The 22,013-nt window shown below is 37.9% G+C and overlaps 2 protein-coding genes across 3 annotated transcripts; one reads left to right on the plus strand and one right to left on the minus strand.

Moving 5' to 3' along the window:
• The first annotated feature begins 822 nt into the window (after positions 1-822).
• Positions 823-11,430, plus strand: tram2 (translocation associated membrane protein 2). Its single transcript, XM_084091876.1, has 11 exons — positions 823-1,081; positions 2,820-2,883; positions 2,972-3,081; positions 3,284-3,400; positions 3,484-3,542; positions 4,344-4,428; positions 4,562-4,632; positions 8,254-8,358; positions 8,910-9,053; positions 9,144-9,304; positions 10,744-11,430. Exons 1-11 carry the CDS (start codon positions 962-964, stop codon positions 10,818-10,820), a joined length of 1,113 nt encoding a protein of 370 aa, XP_083948002.1. The 5' UTR covers positions 823-961; the 3' UTR covers positions 10,821-11,430.
• Positions 11,431-11,842: 412 nt separating this feature from the next.
• efhc1 (EF-hand domain (C-terminal) containing 1) lies at positions 11,843-21,937 on the minus strand. Of its 2 annotated transcripts, XM_084091874.1 has the most exons (10): positions 21,751-21,936; positions 19,660-19,884; positions 19,175-19,462; positions 18,929-19,081; positions 18,658-18,850; positions 15,427-15,647; positions 14,600-14,740; positions 13,049-13,262; positions 12,813-12,965; positions 11,843-12,109 (listed from the first exon to the last, which is right to left on the minus strand). In XM_084091874.1, exons 1-10 carry the CDS (start codon positions 21,811-21,813, stop codon positions 12,072-12,074), a joined length of 1,689 nt encoding a protein of 562 aa, XP_083948000.1. In that variant the 5' UTR covers positions 21,814-21,936; the 3' UTR covers positions 11,843-12,071. The 2 variants fall into 2 exon arrangements, with proteins under 2 accessions (XP_083948000.1, XP_083947999.1); XM_084091873.1 differs by having other exon boundaries at positions 18,658-19,081; positions 21,751-21,937.
• Positions 21,938-22,013: the final 76 nt, after the last annotated feature.

The following is a 22,013-nucleotide window of genomic DNA, read 5'->3' on the forward strand; positions in this document are numbered from 1 at the left end:
TACAGTATAATAAAAGACACTTCCCTGGTTTCACAGATCAGGTCCCAGACTAAAATGCATGTTTGGGCCATTTTAACTTAAAGCAACTTGCAGTGATATATCTTAAAATATGACAGTGGCATTGTTTTGTCTCTTTTTTTTTCTTTTTTTCTAAAGCACGTTTATATAATCTACTTAAATGCCCTAATTAAACTAAGGCCTAATCCTGGTTTAATCTAAATCCGGTTAAATCTAAACCGGGCCACTGTGTTTTGTAGAAAAGTAGTGAACTAAGCGTTGCTTAACACAAATTCGTTAGATCTACATGAAAATTCTTAATTTAATAACGGGCTATTTAAAGTTTTCAGTGTCATTTTTCAGCTGTAAATGATCATACACACTCATACACACGTAGTGATACTTAGTTTTTGCTGTGCTGTCACGTGGTATAAGTTACTTTTCCAAGCGCTGGTAGGGGTGGACCAATCACAGTCGTTTCTGATAAGAAAATTATTTAATTTTTTTTTTTTTTTTTTTTTTTTTACAGCGATTGTTGATGCGGATTTTACGCGATTGAAATTATTATTTAATCTAATATTTAATTATTATTAAAGTATTATTAAATTAAATTAAAATTTGATGTACTACCGATTTCATTTAAGCCATTTTGATATTTTTATGAAAATGAAGCTTAAGGCTATTACTAGGCTAAAGGCTATGTATAGGCTATAACACGACACAATTTAACATTCAATGTATCTGGAATGTTAAATAATTTGTTAAACCAAAAGGAGTACATTTTCCTAAATTTTCCATCCAGTGGTCTGTCCACCAATCCTTTCTAACGTCTACCGCGCATGCGTGCTAACTTTGGTTCGTGGCTAAAGCGCATGCGCAGTGCGCCTACTAAAGTTTGGAGTGATTCGTGGAAGTTTGAGATTTGGAGGAAGAAAAGCCCAGCAGAAAATCGGGAACTTGTAAAATGGCTTTTCGCAGGAGAAATAAGAGTTATCCTTTCTTCAGCCAAGAGTTTCTCATTCAGAATCACGCGGACATTGTCTTTAGTTTGGTTATTTTTGTTTTGATTGGACTGATGTTTGAGGTGAGTTAAAGAGTTTTGGATTCTCATTTTTTTTCTTGTCTGTGTCTCTGCCAGCTGTCTCTCTTTGTTCTTCTGACTTTTACATCAAAATTAAGCATGCAGTTTATTACAGACACTGTAACTTTAAAACAGACCAAAACTGTGGACAGAGTCCACTTTTATTTGAGTGTCTAAAGCTTGTGAATCAAATCAAATCCACTTAGCTGCTTGTAAAAGTCTCAGACATTCCGTTTATGCATTCATCTACAGTAAAACTGTGCATTTAACGCCACTCTGGTTGAGTTCAGTGCATTAAAAGAAGTCCTTAACTTTATTCACAACTTCAATCCAAACATTATCAACGTTTCCTGGGCCCAGATTTCTGCATTGTGATGTTAATGTTGTTGATGATGATGATGATGAAGATACGTAAAGTTCGTAAAGCATAATATGTGTAATTTAAACCGATGAACCAGGTGTCATAATGGTGTATTTGAGTTTTATGATGTTCAGGTTTCTTCTGAAGTGCCACGTCAAATCTCTCACGCGCCCCCAGTTTGACTGGCATTCCTGAAGAGACCAATATATGAATCTCAAAAACGCTTCATTTTCATATACATCATGATCTGTCGCTTATGAAGCCCTAACCTAAAGCAAAAATAGGCATTTGAAGTTTCTAGATTAATTGTCTTCCCAGGTTTGTAATTTTAGTCATAAACACTGAATGAAACTCTCTTCATGGTTCATATCACGCATCTATATCATGCAAATGTGTGTGTTCAGATGGGTTTCCCCGTTTACACCTGTTGCTCTGAACATCTGTGTTTCTTTCAAACACCTCTGTGTTCATGCCTTCATTAAACAAATCATTGGAAGCTCATTTGATTTGTTTTGCTATTTCTCATGAGTCAAACTGCTGAAATGTCAGTAGTGGTTTCATGCAGTCCGGCCATTATTTATAACAGTATTCATGAACACATCACTTCAACTGGATTTATTATAAGCTATTTTCAGTCAATTAAAGTCAATGTTTTATTTGTAATGTTCTAATGTACAACAATAGAGAAGAAAGCTATATTTTTGACATTGGAACGGCAAAGTTTTGTGCAAGATCCCATTTTAGTATATATTTTTTTTTAAAAATTATAAGGAATAAGTACAGAACATTTGTTGCAACAAATATATAATAATACAATGGAAGCTTGTTTCCACCACGGAAAAAAATTAAATAAAAAGGTAACTGTTACCTTTTATCTCATAATTCTGACTTTATTTCTGGCAATTTTGTAACTCACAGTTGCGAGTTTATACTTTCAGTTGTGAGTAAAAGTTAAATACCTTTTTTTTTTTTTTTTTTTTGTGGTGGAAACAACCTTCCATACAATACAAACTACTAAAATTATTAAAATACTTTATGCATAATACTTTTTTTTAATAATAATATTATTATTCTTTTTTTCCCACTGTTTGTTGCTATGTTATACCTTTGAGTCTTTGTTTTGGATTGTCGTTTTCTTATTTACATCAGAATGAAATACTCAGGAAGTGTCTTAACTATATATATTTTTTAAATGTGTTCAAGAACAAGAATAATAAATATAAACTTTAAATTTCAGCTGTAACTGTTTGAAAGCACATGAGTGTTTATTATAGAACATGTGATCTATAAACTGTATGTGTGTGTGTGTTTGGGTAAAGGGTGACGTCTGTGTGTTTTGCTCATCATTGTGGAGGAAAGTTGATTTCTTCTCTCTTTCAGACGACAGCCAAAACGGCGATTTTATTCATCCAGCCTCAGTACAACATCAGCACCATGAGCGCAGGTCTGACACAGTCATTTGCTTTGATAGTCTGTCATTACCAGTTCGGTCTAATGCATCTGTAACGTGTGTGTGTGTGTGTGTGTTTCAGACGGAGAAGTGACTCTGTATCATTATGGATGGAAAGACTGTGCCACTGTCCTCTTCTATCTTTGTATCACCATCATCCTTCACGCAGTGGTGCAGGAGTATGTGCTAGATGTAAGTGCTATAATGCAATGCATTGTGGGTAATGTAGTTTTAATGTAATTAACCATACATTTGGTGCTATTATGGGAGAAAAAAAAAATCTCCATTGATGGCCATTAGAAAGAAGTTGTTGTTTTTTTTGCAAGCAACAGATGAATTTCTGTAATGTGCAGACCATATTATTATTGTTCTTTTTCTGTGTGCTCCGTTGCAGAAAGTAAACCGGCGTCTCCACCTGTCGAAGAGTAAAAACACAAAGTTTAATGAATCTGGGCAGCTGTGTGTGTTTTACCTGGTGTCCAGTGTATGGAGTCTCTATGTCATCACCACAGTAAGAGCCGCCAGATCACACACACACAGCATATTAAACCTCATGCTTTCTGTTTGGCACTTAATTGTTTATGTAATTAATAGGAGGGATTTGTCCTGCATCCCAGCAGCCTTTGGGAGAATTACCCTCATGTTCACCTGAGGTACATACACGCATTATCAAAGCATGAATCTCAAGAAAACTGTCAAGAACATGTCAGAACTCTTATTTCATCCAAAAATAAGAAAAAAGTATATATAGATTTTGCATTAAGAAAATGAAGCCTATTTTTGGGAACATTTTTGCAATGAGATTTGTCATATTTCTGTGAAAAATTTATACATGTATAAATAGCTAATTACCTATTTTTACAGTTGTATTGTTGAATAGAATTCATGTAGATTTGAATGAATAATGATCTTTTAGGCGGTGAGAATTTTTCTTTTATTGTAAAAATGGGTTAAAAAAATGGGTACGAAAATATTATTGTGTAAAAAAATATTAATGGCCTTATAAGTTTTATTTTCTTTATACAGAATTATTTTGCTGTTATTCAATGCTGTTATTCAATCAATGCAAACACTACTGTATATATAAAACATTATTATGTAACAGATAAAATAGATTAAAACATGAAGACATCTTCTGTTTTTATGGCAGTAGCTATGTTTCCAAAAAAAAAATGGTGGATGGAAACGCCAAGATGCACAAAAATTTCTAAAAATGTGCATAAAAAAAAGTGTGTTGGGGGCAGATACATTTTCTTTTTAATTTTTTTTATCCAATAAGATTTAATGCACATAAACTTCGATGGAAACACATTTACTGAATAAATCCCTTTAACAAAAAACTCATGTGACTTTGCCTCAACAAATTATGTGATTGGCCTAACCAGCTGACCAATCGCATCGCACAGCATCTTGAATGTCAGATTGTCATGTGATTGTAATTGTCTTTCTGTCAGGTTTCAGGTGAAGTTCTTCTACCTCACACAGCTGGCATACTGGTTTCACGCACTGCCCGAGCTTTACTTCCAGAAAGTGAGAAAGGTAAGCGAAGACGAGAGGAACGCAGAAACATTGATGCAGGGGAGATGCGTAGGTATATGCATAATATAATTAAAGTATATAATAACAGAAATATAATAAAACTATAATTGTGTTGCTCTTTTCATGTTTTTAGGAGGAAGTCCCTCGTCAACTTCAGTACATCAGTCTCTATCTGTTACACATTCTGGCTGCGTATCTGTTGAAGTAAGTCATGAACCACACATGAAAACTAAAAAATCACAGTAACATTGCTGGATTGACTTTTAATAAGTCAGGTCACCTTTATTTATATAGCGCTTTATACAATCCAGATTGTTTCATAGCAGCTTTACAGGAAAATGAAAATAACCGAAAAATGATTCAGTGGTGCAAACAGAGTTCAATTCAGCTGTACAGCAGCAGCTCTAGAACAAAATAGAGTCATTTTTCAGTGTTTATTCAGTTCTGTTGTGAATATCATCAAATATTGAATTAGTTTGTTTTATCTATAAAGCAGTTCTGCAGAAAACGATGATCCAGTAGTGTCAGTGCAGTCAAGTGTCCACAAATAAGCAAGCCAGAGGAACCCAAACTCCATCTGGGGACAGAATGGATTAAAAAAAAAACTTGGGAGAAACCAGGTTCAGTCGGAGGGCCAGTTCTCCTCTGACCAGTGAACGAACACGGTGTGATTATGATTCAGGCTGCATCACAAGTCATAAATCAGATTGTGGATCGGTATCGTTCAACTATTTCATCCAGTTCCTTTTGCTTGAAGATTGGATTCATCACGCCAGTATGGAGATGAAGCTGGTCATAGGTCTGTGCAGAGGACTTGTCTGGTTCTTGTGGTGTTTGCTGAGGATCTGTGCCGATGGCTGTCGTGCCGATGAGGTCTTCACAGGGGATTGTCTAGTAGACACGGTGTCTGCTGACATTCAGGGCTGCGTGTTGGTCGTGTCTAGGTGCGGGTCCACCCTCTAATCTGGATACAGACCTGATACGTCTGACTACGGTAACCTCAGGATAAACAGAGAGAGACTAATATTAGCGTAGATGCATCATCGTATGATGTAACGAGTACATCTGGTGTTATGGGAAGTGTTCCTGGTTCCTGTTGACGTAATTGCAGCCTAACAATCCTTTAACGGGTGTGAGTGAATTATTGAAATATGATAATGTGTTATGTATATGCCAGGTTCTGCTTCCTGATCAAGGCTAGGAAGACTGTTCCAGAGTTTGGGTGATAAATAGTACAAGGATCTAAAGCCTGCAGTTGATTTTGATATTCTAGGTATTATCAACTAGCCAGAATTTTGAGACCGCAATAGACGTGAAGGACTATAATGCATTAAACGAGCTCTCTCAAGTACTGTGGTGCTAAACCATTTAGTGCTTTGTAAGTAATTAGCAAGATTTTAAAATGTATGCAATGCTTAATAGGGAGCCAATGCAGTGTTGACAGAACCAGGCTAATATGGTCATACTTCCTGGTTCTGGTAAGACCTCCAGCTGCTGCGTTTTGGATAAGCTGATAAACAAGTTTGTTTATTAAAGGGGTAGTTCACCCAAAAATGAAAATTGTCATTTTGTCATGAGTAAATGATGGTAACCAGACAGTTGACAGTAGCCATTGACTTCCATAGTAAGAAAAAAAATACTTTGGAAGTCAGTGGGTGCAGTCAATTGTTTGATTACCAACATTCTTCAAAATATCTGCTACTATACTATACTATACTATACTGTACTGTACTGTACTGTACTATACTATACTGTACTATACTATAATATAACTCATACAGATTTGGAACAACTTGAGGGTGAGTAAATTAAATTTTTGGGTGAACTATCCCTTTAAGCGTGCAAATCAACCACACAGTAGAGCATTACAATAATCTAGCCTTGAGGTCATGAACGCATGAACTTACTTTTCTGTGTTTGTCATCGAGTATATTTTGTAGTTTAGATATATTTTTAGGATGGAAGAATGCGGTTTAACTGATGCTAGAAACGTGGCTAGATTGGTATCAAAGAGCTCACCCAGGTTCCTGACTGATGACGAAGACTTGACAGCCATCAAGTGTTAGAGGGTGTTCTGGGTTATTACATGCCCAGAGGTTTTTGGACCAATAATTACAATTTTTTTTTCAGAATTGAGTGGTAGAAATTACATCTTATTTTTTATATCTACTAAAGCATTTAGATAATTTTGTGAATTGGTTTGTTTCGCCAGGGTGCAAATAAATATAGAGCTGAGTATCACCAGGGTAACAGTGAAAACTAATCCCATGCTTCCTAATGATATCTCCCAAGGGTAGCATGTACAGAGTGAACGGCAACGGTCCTAGTACTGAGCCTTGTGGTACTCCATACTGAACTTGTGATTGATATGAAATCTCTTCATTTACTGCTACAAATTGATAACCCGTTAGATATGTATGATTTGAACCATGCCAATGCAATTCCACTAATGCCAACATAATTTTCGAGACTATTCAAAAGAATGTTGTGGTTGATCGTATCAAATGCAGCACTAAGATCCAGTAATACTAATAGGGAGATACAACCCCGATCTGAAGATTAGAGCAAGTCATTTGTAACTCAGAGAGCAGTCTCAGTACGGTCTAAATTAGAGTTGGGCGATATGGCCAAACATAGTATCTGTGTTTAGTATCATAGTAGTATCATTCTGTGTTTTATGATTCAAAACAAATATAAACTTGAACAATTTAATCAAGTGTTTAAAATGTAATGGATAGTGATCTGAGATGTCATCGCTCTGCTGCAGAATTTCAACGCCATCAGCATTGATTCCATGTGACAATATTAGATCTAAAGTATGATTACAACAACGAGTGGATCCTGACACGTGTTTCTAACTCCAATAGAGTTTAAAATGTCTATAAATGCCTTTATACCTTTGCCTTTAAGACTTTATCTGCAGCCAGGACTAACTTCGATTCTTTATGGTGCCCTGGTGACCTATATACAGAAGCCAGCACAAATGTCAAACGGAATTTATCATTTACACTAGATAGTGTTACATTTAAACACCAACACTTCAAAAGAATTCTACTTGAAACTAAACCTCTGAGTTATACTGAAAGTATTACTATAAATTACAGCAACACCTCCCCCTTTGCCTTTCAGACGAGGCTCATGTTTATAACAATAATCTTGGGGGGTGGACTCATTTAAAGGATTGTAATTGTGCTGTGTTTGACAGAAACCTGGCTAAAACCAGACATCTAAGTTATGATCTGTGACCATATATCACTTACTATAAGTGCTTTTGTAGAAAATGATCTAATATTCAGCAAAACAATGTTTATCATTTATTCGTCTGTATTATGTTTTTTTTATTTGTTGAACATCAGTTAAATTTTTACCCTTAAATGGGTTTGAGATTTTTGTATTTACTAGTTCGGGGAACAGAAACGGTCTCTATATAAAAGTCTTTTATGGTATGAGACTGGTACCATGTCTGTTATTTACACAAGCAGTACCACAAGAGGTAAAATCACAAAAAAAAAAAAAAAAAATAAATAATATATATATATATATATAAATATATAAATATATAAATATATATAAATATATATATATATATATATATATATATATATATATATATATATATATATATATATATATATATATATATATATATAAAATTCTAATTTTAGGGCTTTCTATACATGGATGTTTACGTGTGAGCCCTAAAAACTAAAAAGGGTTTTTAAAAACAAGTTTATTCAAATAATATTTTTTATTTAACAACTGTATAAAATCAGATATTTGCATGAAGAATGATTGATTTAATATATATTTTTCATCTCTCTTCAGCTTGACACGGGTCGGGCTGGTTCTGTTGTTCCTGCAGTATCTTTCTGAGATGGGCTTCCATCTGTCTCGACTGTTCTACTTCATTGATGAAAACCACCACAAAATGTGAGCCAAACTTCCTCAAACATATGCCTAAAGTCATGCTTTTATTTCATAATGTATACATAACCATTCAAACTATTTTTTTTAAAGAAATTAATACTTTTATTCTGCGAGGATGCATTAAATTGATCAAAAGTGACTGTAAAGATGTAAACTTTCTATTCATCAAAGGATCCTGGGAAGAGAATGCATCATCGCGGTTAAGCAGCACAACCGTTTTCAGCATTGATAATAATCAGAAATGTTTCTTGAGCAGCAAATCATCATATTTCAATGATTTCTGAAGGATCATGTGACACTGAAGACTGGAGTAATGATGCTGAAAATTCAGCTTTACAATCTCAGGAATAAATTTGTTTAAAATATATTCAAATGGAAAACGGTTCTTTTAAATTGTAATAATATTTCACAATATTACTGTATTTTTGATCAAATAAATGCAGCCTTGGTGAGAAGAGACATATTTCAAAAGCATAAACTGTTATGAAACCTTCGACGGTAGTGTATATCATAATCTCTCTATATAACAGCAAATATGCTTGTTGTGTGTGTAGGTTTGAGATGTGGTCCGTTGGGTTCGTCCTGACCCGTATGATCACTCTGACTCTGATGTTCCTGGCTGTCGGCTTCGGTTTGGCTCGTTCTGAAAACCAGATGCTTGATTTGGAGACTGGAAACTTCAACACTCTTTCTATCAGGTGAGACAGACATTCACACTCATTATAGTTCAGTACATCACGAGAGACCCAGACATGAGTAATGCTGTGTGTTGTGTGTTTGACACGCAGGCTGCTGGTGTTGTTCATGGTGTGCTTCACTCAATCCTGGCTGCTCTGGAAGTTCTTCCGGTTCCAGCTGAGCCGAACACGTGAGCTGAGATTAGAGCAAGCGGCCCGGAAGAGAGCGGCCGCCAAACAACAGATGCAGCGCACGCCGAAACGAGATTCAGGTACATGCTCGTTCGAAATTACACTGCACTAGTTTGACCTGATATACTTAAGTTTGATACAATAAGTTTGCAATACCTGAGCATCGTTAGACTGTTAGTGAACATCCCAACTATGTTTGGATGAATTTTAAATATGTTCTGCACGCTTCATTCTCAATATCAAAATAAACGTCACCATTGGCTACAACAGTGTGCATGAGTAATTCCTAACATTTTGGGGTGAACTATCTCTTTTAAGCTTAAGGCTCAGATATACTTAAAGTGAAATAGAAGAATGAACTGGTGTGACGTAACAAACAAAATCAGGCCAAAACAAAATTCAGTTTGGGTGGTCAAAACTACTTGCCAGTGATATTTCCGCTGAAGAGGCAAGGGTGGGAAAATAATCCACAGTACAAAAAGAAAACAATGCAGATATTATGAAATACGCCATTAAAAAGTGTATAAATCGCTCATTTTTCTAAAGTGTTTCTAACAGGGACACCAGCGGTTAAAGTTACAGCGGAACAAAGCATCTCTTGGAGTTTATGTAAAAATGGTGGGAAAACTTGAGAAATATACTTGGTTTTAATAAATGGAACAATAATTACGTTGTTAATGTAAAAATGTTTTTTTTTTAGATAGTGCTAGTCATTTTATTTATTTAACCTGAAAAATGTGTCAAAATTAAGTATAACTGGAACATGAATTTATATTTAAAAAGGATATTTAAGAAAATATTAATGTTATGTTTAAAAAAAAAAAGCAAAAAACATACGTAATCATGAACCAATAGTCGGTCAAATGTGTTTACCCAACTTTTCTGAGTTCAACTTGGTTTTGTTCTGATTTTGGCTACATGCACACTGTCAGTTTTTGGGATTGACAACCGCATTTGCTTACAGGTGTGAATCTCAATGTCCTGTTCACACAAAAACTAAGTGTCTTGTAACTGAACTGTGTGTGAACAAAACCATATTATGGACTTAAATACAAGACCGTGTTCTGCTGTTTTGTGAACATTACATGGCCTTTGAAATAGAAGAATGATCTGGTGTGACTTCATTTAAAACAATTGAAGTATATTTGAGCCGTAAGCTTAAAAGATTTAGTTTACCCCAAAATGTTATTAATCACTCATCTATACTGTCGTAACCAGTGCTGACGTGCCAATTTTCATATCCAATGCGATACAAGCTACTGCAGAAGATGAGATTTATGGCTGAACTGTTGGTCTGTTCTTCACACAAAGCTTTTGTGAATAGCTTAGAATTTCTGTAGGTTTCTAGGTGAACTTTCCCTGGCCTCTGGGCAATAATACTCTTTTATTGTGTGTGTGAAAGCCAAAACGTGACGCACAGAACGACACACACTGGTTTTATAGGTCTGATGTCTTCGGTTACACACGTGTTTAAACTTTGCATTTTTCCTCTCTAACACGAGCTGTTTGTGTTCTGCAGTCGGTCATCATGAGAATGGACTCATTAAGGCAGAGAACGGCACATCTCCTCGTCTCAAGAAGATCAAAGCGCCGTAAGCTTCAGCCTCATTCCAGCGGATGGCCTCCACACAGAGGGCACAGGAAACAGATCATCTGCTTCCTGTTACCACATCAAGAGAAGTGCACGTGGCGTTTCTCTGAGGAAGTGACAACAGGACCCTCAACAGGCTCTTGTCAACATTTCTAAACTTCTTTACAGTTTCAGTATTCATTATTTCTTCTGCATAATGTTTTCTAAACTTCACTCAGTCTTTCTTTATTAAAGCGCTGTTTTGAGGTTAGTTTGTTTTTCTGCATTTGAGGTGTAAAAGTGGCAACTACGGTGGCCTTGAAAGGACACTCATTGAGATGATTTGAATCGAGGGTGTTATTGTGAGACGTCACACATTCTGAGTTTATAATGAACAAAATATTCACATGACAATCTAAAAAGAACTGGCAAAGAAACAGGGAAAATCCATGTTTTTGTCCGGTTTGAGGTAGGAACGAGTGTTGTAGTAGTGAAATGACCCTGAATCAGAGCGAACACACTCAGTCTTTCTCCTGTAATGAGGTTTTATGGAGTTCCTGCTTTGTACGTTTATGCAGTTTGATATTTTGTTGTATATGACGATGCTTATAAATATTGAACCTTTTTGAATAGTAACATTTGTTTTGAGTTTTCTATCTTTACAGAAATATTTCAACTTTTTTTGTTTTATTTACTTATATAACTGATAATAAATGTCAGACAGAAAAGAATTCACATTTGATAATGGGTAAACTCTTATGAGAATGTCACATTTCATCTGAAAAGAGAAAATGGTTTTACATTAAAAGAAGCCTATTTGGAACAATTTTTTTTCGAATTGTCTGTTCATACTAAAAACAAAATAAAACTGAAAACAACAAATTTATACTTAATTTTATATTTAAATACCTATTTTTGCATGAAAGCTTAATTTTTATAGCCGTCAATGGAGAAACAGACAGCTCTCAGATTTTATCAAAAAGATCTTAATGTTCTGAAGATGAAGTCTTTCTTGTTGAGTTATTAATGACAGAATTTTTATTTTTTTGGGTGAACTATCCCTTTAAGATTTTCATGAATCCAAGGCCAAAATTCATACGTTACCCCAATAACATTAATTTAACATATGCTTGTTTTGCTCTGTGTCTTTATTGCACATTTACATCACTAGATATGGAAAAACAACATCCAAAAGCAAAAACTCCTTTTCACAGACGATATCTGTTGGTATCTTGAGGATTGGTAGCATTATACTGGACAGACCTGCTCAGCAGATTTCAGCTCTGGAGGAGGTCTGGAGCTCCATCTGTCTCAGCTGTGAAGAGAACATTCAATGAGATGTCTTGTGAAACTCTGTTAAGGAATTACCCTCATGTGTTCCAAAGTCGGAAGACTTTCGTTGAAATCTGAGAGTTTTCTGTCCCTCCATTGACAGCTACGCAACTACCACTTTGACTCTTCAAAAAGTTCATGAAGAGATCGTAAAACTAATCCATGTGAATTCAGCAGTTTATATGGCCAATAACAAACCTCAACGGTTCTTGCGGAAGCTTAACATACAAGAATGAACCTCATCGGTTCTCGCACGTCAAGCGAACATGCTTGAGCTTCCGTTTACCACAACTGATGTGTGAACTGATGAATGTTTAAACGTGAATACAAGCCTAAATTAAATCTGATCATCATATAAAACGATTGAGTCTCTTCAGAGAATTTGGACTGAACTGCTCAATTCATTTGGATTAGTTTTACGATCTCTTTATTAACTTTTTCAAGTGTCAAAGTGGTAGTTGCGTAGCTGTCAATGGAGAGACAGAAAGCTCTCAGATTTCATCAAAAAGATCTTCATTTGTGTTCCTGAAGATGAACGAAAATCTTACAGGTTTGAAACGACGCAAGGGTGAGAAATTAATGACAGAATTTTCATTTTTGGGTGAACTTCGTGAATATTGCATTTCCCCTTTTCACTTGGTTGAAGATGTAACCAAAAGGCTGAACATATTTAACATATTTTTTACCTTCACATTGCTCATCCTGGTCTGAGGTCTGACTGACCACAAACTTCTGTCTCAGTGAAGACAGTGTGTGTTCAGGGATGTGATGCGACACTGACTCCAGATAACTTAACACGTAACGATCAGCATCCGTCAGGACAAACCGATGTGCAAACACTGCAGAGGAGAGCAGAAAGAACACATAAGCATTAGAAAAAAAAGTGTGATGATTCCCAGGAAGTCTCGTCTCTGATCTATACCTTCCACAGTAGCTCCAATGGAGAAGTCTGCTGGTCCGTAGTATTCTGGGTTTTCCACTGTGCTTCCTGGTTTTGGGACACGAGTCTTCTCTAGGAATTTTCCTCCGATGATGCCGGAATTACGTGTGGATTTCTCAAAGATGCTGATCATGTCATCAGACAGGTAGTAAGACAGAACGAAGCGCCGTCCCTCATCCAGGGGATTCTGGGAATCCTAAGGAGGATGATAACATTGATATGTAAGAAATAGTGTACAGTCATTTTTGCAAACTAAACCTTGACATGATGAACAGGACCTGATGCAAGTGAAAGCTACTTAAATAAATCAATAAATTTGTGGACATGTAATATTGATGAAGATTTATTTGATAATTTTTACCTGTATATTATATTAAATCTTCCACCAACAAAACAAAACAATTGGCCTAACAAGACGAACACGGAAGCAACATTACTCCTATTAAAGGCAGGGTAGGTGATTTGTTTCAGAAACATTTTTTGTTATGCTGGTTAAAAGTCTCTTCGCATCCTGAACTACCCTTCGCAATCGCCAAGTTAAGTGGATTAAATGTATTTATATGTATATATATCATCTGTGGAAGGCGTAGGACCCTGACATATTTGTCCAATCATTGCATTTGCTCCAAATGCAATGATACGATGTCCTACCTGCCTGTCAACGTATACATTGCGCAGACATCACACATTATCATCGCGTTTCATGCTATGAGTTAGACAGACGTCAGTCACCGAGCAGCGCAACCGAAACAGCAGCCGACTTTAACAGTTCCTCCTGAACCAAAACAACCAGCTAATGCTGCGTTCACGCCATAACTACTGTAATTTGGAGGAGATGGAAACCCGTGACGTTATACTCGGAGTGGTTCGTGACTCGAATTCATGCGTTTCAATGTCAACACTATCAGCGCTGAAATGAATCTGCAGCAGTCAGGTGATACAGGTCAGAGCTCTTTAAGTTGTTTATGTTCATTATTATTGTAAGGTTATGTGCTTTGAGACATGAGGTAGTTTAACGCTGTCTCTCGTGATGCTCTAGTTTGCTCTCTGTTGTACGCGTTCATGTGTTTTGAAGGAGGCGTGGCTTTGGAGATGCTCTGCTGCCTCCCATCAGAGCATCTCCAAAGCCACGCCTCCTTCAAAGGATCTCCAAAGCCACGCCTCCTTCAAAGGATCTCCAAAGCCACGCCTCCTTCAAAGGATCTCCAAAGCCACGCCTCATTCTATTGCTATTGCTAGCATCTCTGAAAATTGCCAACCCTACTTTTAAAGTCTCAATGATTTTCATCGCAAACACGGAATATGGCGCCTGTTGCCATTGTATTAAAAAGTGAGTGCGAGTCTGCGGAGTTATACGAAACACATGAAAGTAGCACCGGTTTCACTGGGGAAGAGCGGAATGATTCCGCAAATCACCAATCAGAATTGAGTATTCCAGACCACTTAAGAACAAACGTTTATTTGCTCACGCTGTCTGCGTTGTTTTAGCGCAATACTCCGTTTGGAGATTATGCAAATGAGGTGCATTCTCACCAGCTGTGCGATGTAACGCAGAACTTTGTGGTTGTTCTCCAGCAGTTTGATCACGTCTTTCTTGGGCGGTTCAGGAACCAGAGCCAGACAGTTCTGTAACGAGTCCTCCAGAGAACCGAAGCCGTTATACGGAGGAATTACCTGCATGACAGCATGACACATCATCAATGCAATGAAAATCATGCGTGCGTTCAGAAAACTCATGGACAGACTGAATATATGGATGAAGAGATGGAGGGAAGGATAATGAAATACATAATTTACCTCAAAAACAGTCTGGATAGAAAATATAAGGTCATTTTCCATGAATAGGGTACAAAATAGGCCTTTTTGTGTATTTTTCAGTAAATAATTAGCGTTTAAGCAAAACATTTTTTACAATGTAACATTTATTTAGAAAAGTCATTTTTGCAATATTTGAAACATTTTGTTTTATTCGAAAAATATACTAACATTAAATAATCAATTTTATTTTGTTAATGTTTTTTTATTAGTTTTTATTATTATTTAAGAAGACCGATTTTCTAATAAATCATTCAGACCATTTGTTGAAAAGATGAGTGGCATAATGCATTAATCATAGCTGCTGACTCTGAATGGTGTATTTCTGCAATGGCATCGGTTAACTGAAAACATATGGCGATGCTTCATTCACACCGCTAGATGTCAGAATAGTCCAAGACAACTGTGGGGCAAACATAGAACATACGAGTGTACCCTATTTGTGGAAAGTGCCAGATATATCACTTGAAATGACATTCCATTTGCATACTAAATATAATTTAACTTTCAGATGAGATTAGCCCAGTCAAGAGAATGTATCTGACCATCTTGATGTCTTGTGGTGTCCTAGTGTCAACAGTAAACGTTTTGAGCGAGATGTCGGGGTGATTCTGCTCAAAGTATTTCTGGGTGAAGTTGTCACAGTCATACAGCAGGAAGCGCCTCCCCATCAGCAGGACCTCCTCACCGACCCTGAAGTCTTGAGGAGAGAAATACTCCTCCACATCATGAGGGGAAACTTCCAGAACACTGCTGGGGAATGGCTCTGAGTCATGAAAGAAAGATGTTTAAGGATTCTGTGTTAATATATTGATTTATTATGTCATGTGAAATATGAATTCAGTCATTTACTGTGTCCAAACTTCTATAAACATAAAAAGCAACAAAACTGAAGCAGGTTTGTCTCTGTGTTAAAATTAGTTCTGTAAACTACATTTCTGTCGTGACAACTCTATGAGTGTTTGGTAATGGATATGACAATGTTGATATGTTTGGTCATGGCGGAAATAGATCTGCTTAGGATTAAGTAATCAGATAGCAGACTCAACGAGAAGGGTTGTAATTTGGCAGGGGTGCCCCGTTGCATAAAGCACCTTAAGTGTAATTTTCCCTTAAGAATGCCCTTTAGGTTTCCCTTAAACTTAAGGGCATTGCAAAAAATAACCGTTAAGCGTTACTTAATGGTTTCTTTAGGTGAAACGTCATAAACCCTAAGAATTTCCCTTAAATATCTATTTTACCCTTAAGTAATCTCTTAAAAAACGATAAGTGTTGCATAAGTATAACATAAGGTTTGGAAAACTTCACCTTAAAGGGGTCATATAATGGTACATGCACTTTAACAAGTTGATTGTACTGAAATGTGTGTTGGCAGTGCCTGTACACAACCATCATAAAATGATAAAAATCCATCCAGTGTTTTTTTTTAATCTTCTTATATGTTTTCCCCCGTCTCAGATCAAGCTGTTCGATTTTGTGACGTCACAAAATCAACGCCCCTCCCACGATTGTTGATTGACAGCAGCGTTTCAACACAGCGTGAACGAGCTGTCAATCATAGTCCGCGTGGACCGGCGCGGTCATTGTTGATACGCTGGAGCACTGTCTATGACAGGGATGGGCAACTTCGTTCCTGGAGGGCCACTGTCCTCGGTCGCTGGAGTTTAGCTTCAACCCTAATCAAACACACCTGAACAAGCTAATCAAGGTCCTCAGGATTACTAGAAAATTACAGGCATAGCAGGTGATTTTTTCAGGGTTGGAGCTAAACTCTGTAGGACAGTGGCCCTCCAGGACCGAAGTTGCCCATTCCTGGTCTATGAGCAGAATGGCTTCTAAGCGATTGTGTTGTTCTGTTCTTGGGTGTAATAACGAACACAGCAGTCATTTTGATGTTCCTAAATCCGAACCGCTGAAGACGCAGTGGCTGAGTTTGTTTTTGAAGGGAATATTCCCCACGATCAACGTCAATACTTTCATGTTTGCGCGAATCATTTCACACACCAGACTGCTTTACAAACGAGGGTCAGTAAAGCTGGTTTTGCTAAGAGGCTGCTCCTGAAAAAGGATCGGTACCAACTATTCGTGTTCCTGCTGCACCTCCAGAAGAAGAAGTGAGTGTAACGTTTTATTAACCTTTATATTAATATTTATATTAATCTTTGCAAATCGCTTGCTGCACGCTTCACGATGAATGCGGCTGTTTACACTCAGGGTACATTATGGCATGTTTTCTATGTACGACGTTCTCAATATAATTCATAATCCCACGTTTATAATGAACAACGCGTTATGGTTATTGTGTTATTGTGTTAACAAACGATGTACGCACAGAACAGAGGGGCGGGATGAGCAAAGCTCATCTATCTATAAATTACAGAAACGTCTGTCTGTCTGTGTGTGTGTGTGTGTGTCTGTTAACCACATATCTCTCGAACCGTTAATCCGATGGATTTCAAACTCGACAGGTGTCTTGCCACGGGCACGAGTAAGTGCAGTGCCAAGTTTGACATTATTAGGATGAGAAATGTTAAAGATATCGTTAAATATATCATTTTTAGAAGGTTGTGGTTTAAAAATAAACATTCTGACATAAACACCTAGATGTTTTATTTATTTATTTCTACATTTGCCGTAACATTGTCGATGGGTTCAATAACACATCCTGCAAAAGGGGGGCCTTGGCCAGAACCTAGTGGTATTTGGGGGGCCTTGTCATGGAAAAGTTTGGGAACCCCTGATATAGCCCACCGCTCTGCGCTTTGATCGGGGATGTGGGACACGAGCAGGAAAGAGACCATCGATCTCTTTTCTGATATCTTACAGCGTTTTTCTACTTTACCACTGTAAAGAATACGAATATAATAGGCCTAATTAAAAGCGAACGAAGGAAGAAACGTTTATAATCCCCTGCGAAAATGGGAGACGTGAGTGAAGATTTGGGAAAAGAAACAAGAGATTCCATGCAGGGATGAGTCACGATTTTTGAATATTCGATTAGTTTATTTAATTATAGAATATCGAATAGGTTGTGCGATTATTCTCTAAAATAAAATCTCCATGTTTTCGGTGCTGATATAGACCGATCGTTTCGCTGGATAAGACTCTTTTTTCTCGACTGGGATCGTGTAGAGACTTTGAAGCTGCATTGAGATGGACATTTGAACCTTCTTTGAACATTGGAATCGTTGGTTGCCATTGGAGTCCATTCTGTGTAGAAAAATCCTGGAATGTTTTCCTCAAAAACCTTAATTTCTTTTCGACTGAAGAAAGAAAGACATGGATATCTTGGATGACATCCGGGTGAGTAAATTATCAGCAAACATTTTTTTGAAAGTGAACTGGTCCTTTAAGGGAAAAACTTAAGGTGCTTTATGCAACTGGGCGCAGGACTTGAACTCGGGTTGCCTGAAGCGCAACCACGCTACATGTCAGAGCGCTGCCCACGAGGCTATCGGCTCCGACAGCTCTCTATATAAAGTTGGATATATTTTAAATCCAACTTTATCCACATACATACAGTTCACTACCATAAATCAGTATGTACTACAGTAGGACTATATAGCAAATATCAACTACATCTTTTTTTTTTTTTTTTTCGCAAAATGTGACTGACTATATTATTGCCCAGCTCTTTAAATAAAGTTGGATGTATAAGTATGTCCAACTTTATACAGATCGATAGATGGATAGATAGATGGATGGATGCTGTAATGTGTATTGTGAAAAGCACTATGCAGATAAATGTGTCTTGACTTGTGTGTTTATGATCTCACCACAGGCTGGTTTGATGTGTTTGGGAACCCTCTGTCTGCGGAGCAGAACTGGGAACGGGTCCCGGCCGTTGTTGGCCCCGTGATGCTCACAGATCTCAACAGAATCATCCACAAGATAGTAATGCAGCGTTACAGGCCGTTTCTCTTCATACTGAGAGTCCAGGTCGTCCAAAAGTGCAAAGAAGCGCAGCACCTGGAAATACACACGAGACCGCACAGAAATGATGAGTGAGAGAATGAACTGATGTGTGGGATGTGTGTGTTTGATTACCTGTCGATCCAGGGCGAGGAACCTCTCCAGCTGATAATTGTGGTCGTAGGGTGTGATGTGAGTTTGTTGTTTCTGAATGCGGCGGATGGTGTACGGGTCACTGGGAATGGACTCCGACTCATTTAGTACTATTCCCTGACTCTTCATGAAGTCCTACACACACACACACACACACGCTCAGTCAAACCAAACCATCAGAAGCAGCAGTCTATAGAGTCAGTGTGTGTGTGTGTGTGTGTGTGTTACCTGTGTAAAGGCATCGCACTGTGTTATCCTGTAGTCCGTTCCAAACAAACTCATGTCCATCCCAACATTAAGGTCTTTCCAGTGGTAAAGATCTCCGGGCTGGTTTTTGATCAGCCTCTGACGTTTGATCAGTTTTCCCTGTGGAATTCCCGAGTTTTCCACCGGTGGCTCGGTCACACACATGGTGTCATCTTCCAAGTGATAATAAATCACCACCGGACGAATGCGAAAGTGCTCATCCGGGGAGTACAACACTTCCTGCCGGAAGAAACCATAGAAACGCAGAACCTGGAAGACGAAGAGTAAAGGTGAGAGGTTGGTTCTGTTTCGATGGATGGATGGATGGATAGATAGATGCATAGATAAGATAGATAGAGATGCATATAGATAGATGCAGAGATAGACAGATAGATAGATGCATATATAGATAGATAGATAGATAGATAACGTTAGATAGATAGATAGATAGATAGATGACTCTTCACCTTCTTGTCATAAGCAGCGTGTGCCGGTATGTGTTGTAGCGGTGGATGTCGGTGTGTCTCTGTACCGTAGGTCAGGTTCGGGATGTCATTGATCAGCTGGTTCCTCTCACTGTGACTGATGTTCACTGACAGAAGAGGCTCTTGTCCTATACCGACCGCGGGCCGCCGGGGCAGAGCGTAACCGTTCTTAAAATCAAGAGTCTGAGCTCTGTGGAAACCGGATTTCTGAATAACAGCATACAGAAAGAATGGGTAAATGTATAACAATATACAGTGAGGAAAATAAGTATTTGAACACCCTGCTATTTTGCAAGTTCTCCCACTTAGAAATCATGGAGGGGTCTGAAATTGTCATCGTAGGTGCATGTCCACTGTGAGAGACATAATCTAAAAAAAAAAATCCAGAAATCACAATGTATGATTTTTTAACTATTTATTTGTATGATACAGCTGCAAATAAGTATTTGAACACTTGAGAAAATCAATGTTAATATTTGGTACAGTAGCCTTTGTTTGCAATTACAGAGGTCAAACGTTTCCTGTAGTTTTTCACCAGGTTTGCACACACTGCAGGAGGGATTTTGGCCCACTCCTCCACACAGATCTTCTCTAGATCAGTCAGGTTTCTGGGCTGTCGCTGAGAAACAAAGAGTTTGAGCTCCCTCCAAAGATTCTCTATTGGGTTTAGGTCTGGAGACTGGCTAGGCCACGCCAGAACCTTGATATGCTTCTTACAGAGCCACTCCTTGGTTATACTGGCTGTGTGCTTCGGGTCATTGTCATGTTGGAAGACCCAGCCTCGACCCATCTTCAATGCTCTAACTGAGGGAAGGAGGTTGTTCCCCAAAATCTCGCAATACATGGCCCCGGTCATCCTCTCCTTAATACAGTGCAGTCGCCCTGTCCCATGTGCAGAAAAACACCCCCAAAGCATGATGCTACCACCCCCATGCTTCACAGTAGGGATGGTGTTCTTGGGATGGTACTCATCATTCTTCTTCCTCCAAACACGTTTAGTGGAATTATGACCAAAAAGTTCTATTTTGGTCTCATCTGACCACATGACTTTCTCCCATGACTCCTCTGGATCATCCAAATGGTCATTGGCAAACTTAAGACGGGCCTTGACATGTGCTGGTTTAAGCAGGGGAACCTTCGGTGCCATGCATGATTTCAAACCATGACGTCTTAGTGTATTACCAACAGTAACCTTGGAAACGGTGGTCCCAGCTCTTTTCAGGTCATTGACCAGCTCCTCCCGTGTAGTTCTGGGCTGATTTCTCACCTTTCTTAGGATCATTGAGACCCCACGAGGTGAGATCTTGCATGGAGCCCCAGTCCGAGGGAGATTGACAGTCATGTTTAGCTTCTTCCATTTTCTAATGATTGCTCCAACAGTGGACCTTTTTTCACCAAGCTGCTTGGCAATTTCCCCGTAGCCCTTTCCAGCCTTGTGGAGGTGTACAATTTTGTCTCTAGTGTCTTTGGACAGCTCTTTGGTCTTGGCCATGTTAGTAGTTGGATTCTTACTGATTGTATGGGGTGGACAGGTGTCTTTATGCAGCTAACGACCTCAAACAGGTGCATCTAATTTAGGATAATAAATGGAGTGGAGGTGGACATTTTAAAGGCAGACTAACAGGTCTTTGAGGGTCAGAATTCTAGCTGATAGACAGGTGTTCAAATACGTATTTGCAGCTGTATCATACAAATAAATAGTTAAAAAAATCATATATTGTGATTTCTGGATTTTTTTTTTTAGATTATGTCTCTCACAGTGGACATGCACCTACGATGACAATTTCAGACCCCTCCATGATTTCCAAGTGGGAGAACTTTCAAAATAGCAGGGTGTTCAAATACTTATTTTCCTCACTGTAATATCAGCATAACAGTTATCTCATACATAGATTTACATAATGCTCCTTGAGAAAAAAAAAAGAATGAATAATTAATTTCCAGCAGAAATCTAAGAATTAGGAACATTTATAAAGATTTAAAAATGCAGAATTAGATTTTACAAAAGAAAACAGAAACATTTAAAAACAAGACAGCAAAGTTAATATGGGCCTAAAGGTCAAAGTTTCTCACCGTTAAATCGCGAAAAGTGTTTCCTGGCAGGAAAGGAAGCCCATGTGTTGTATTTATAGACATTATGGCTAATTACTCTAATCTATATTAAAATCAAATAAAAGTCAAGTAACCAAAATAAGTTAATATAACTTGTTCTCTCACGGGAACTGCTGCTCTTCCCTGAGGAGGTTTGTTTATATCTGCCTCCATGGAGAAGAACACGAACACTGGCAGTTGCCATGGTGATGTAAACACTTCCTTTCATGCACGATGTGAATCAT

This window comes from Abramis brama (genome assembly GCF_963993115.1).
Source record: "Abramis brama genome assembly, chromosome: 18".
Classification (NCBI taxonomy): domain Eukaryota; kingdom Metazoa; phylum Chordata; class Actinopteri; order Cypriniformes; family Leuciscidae; genus Abramis; species Abramis brama.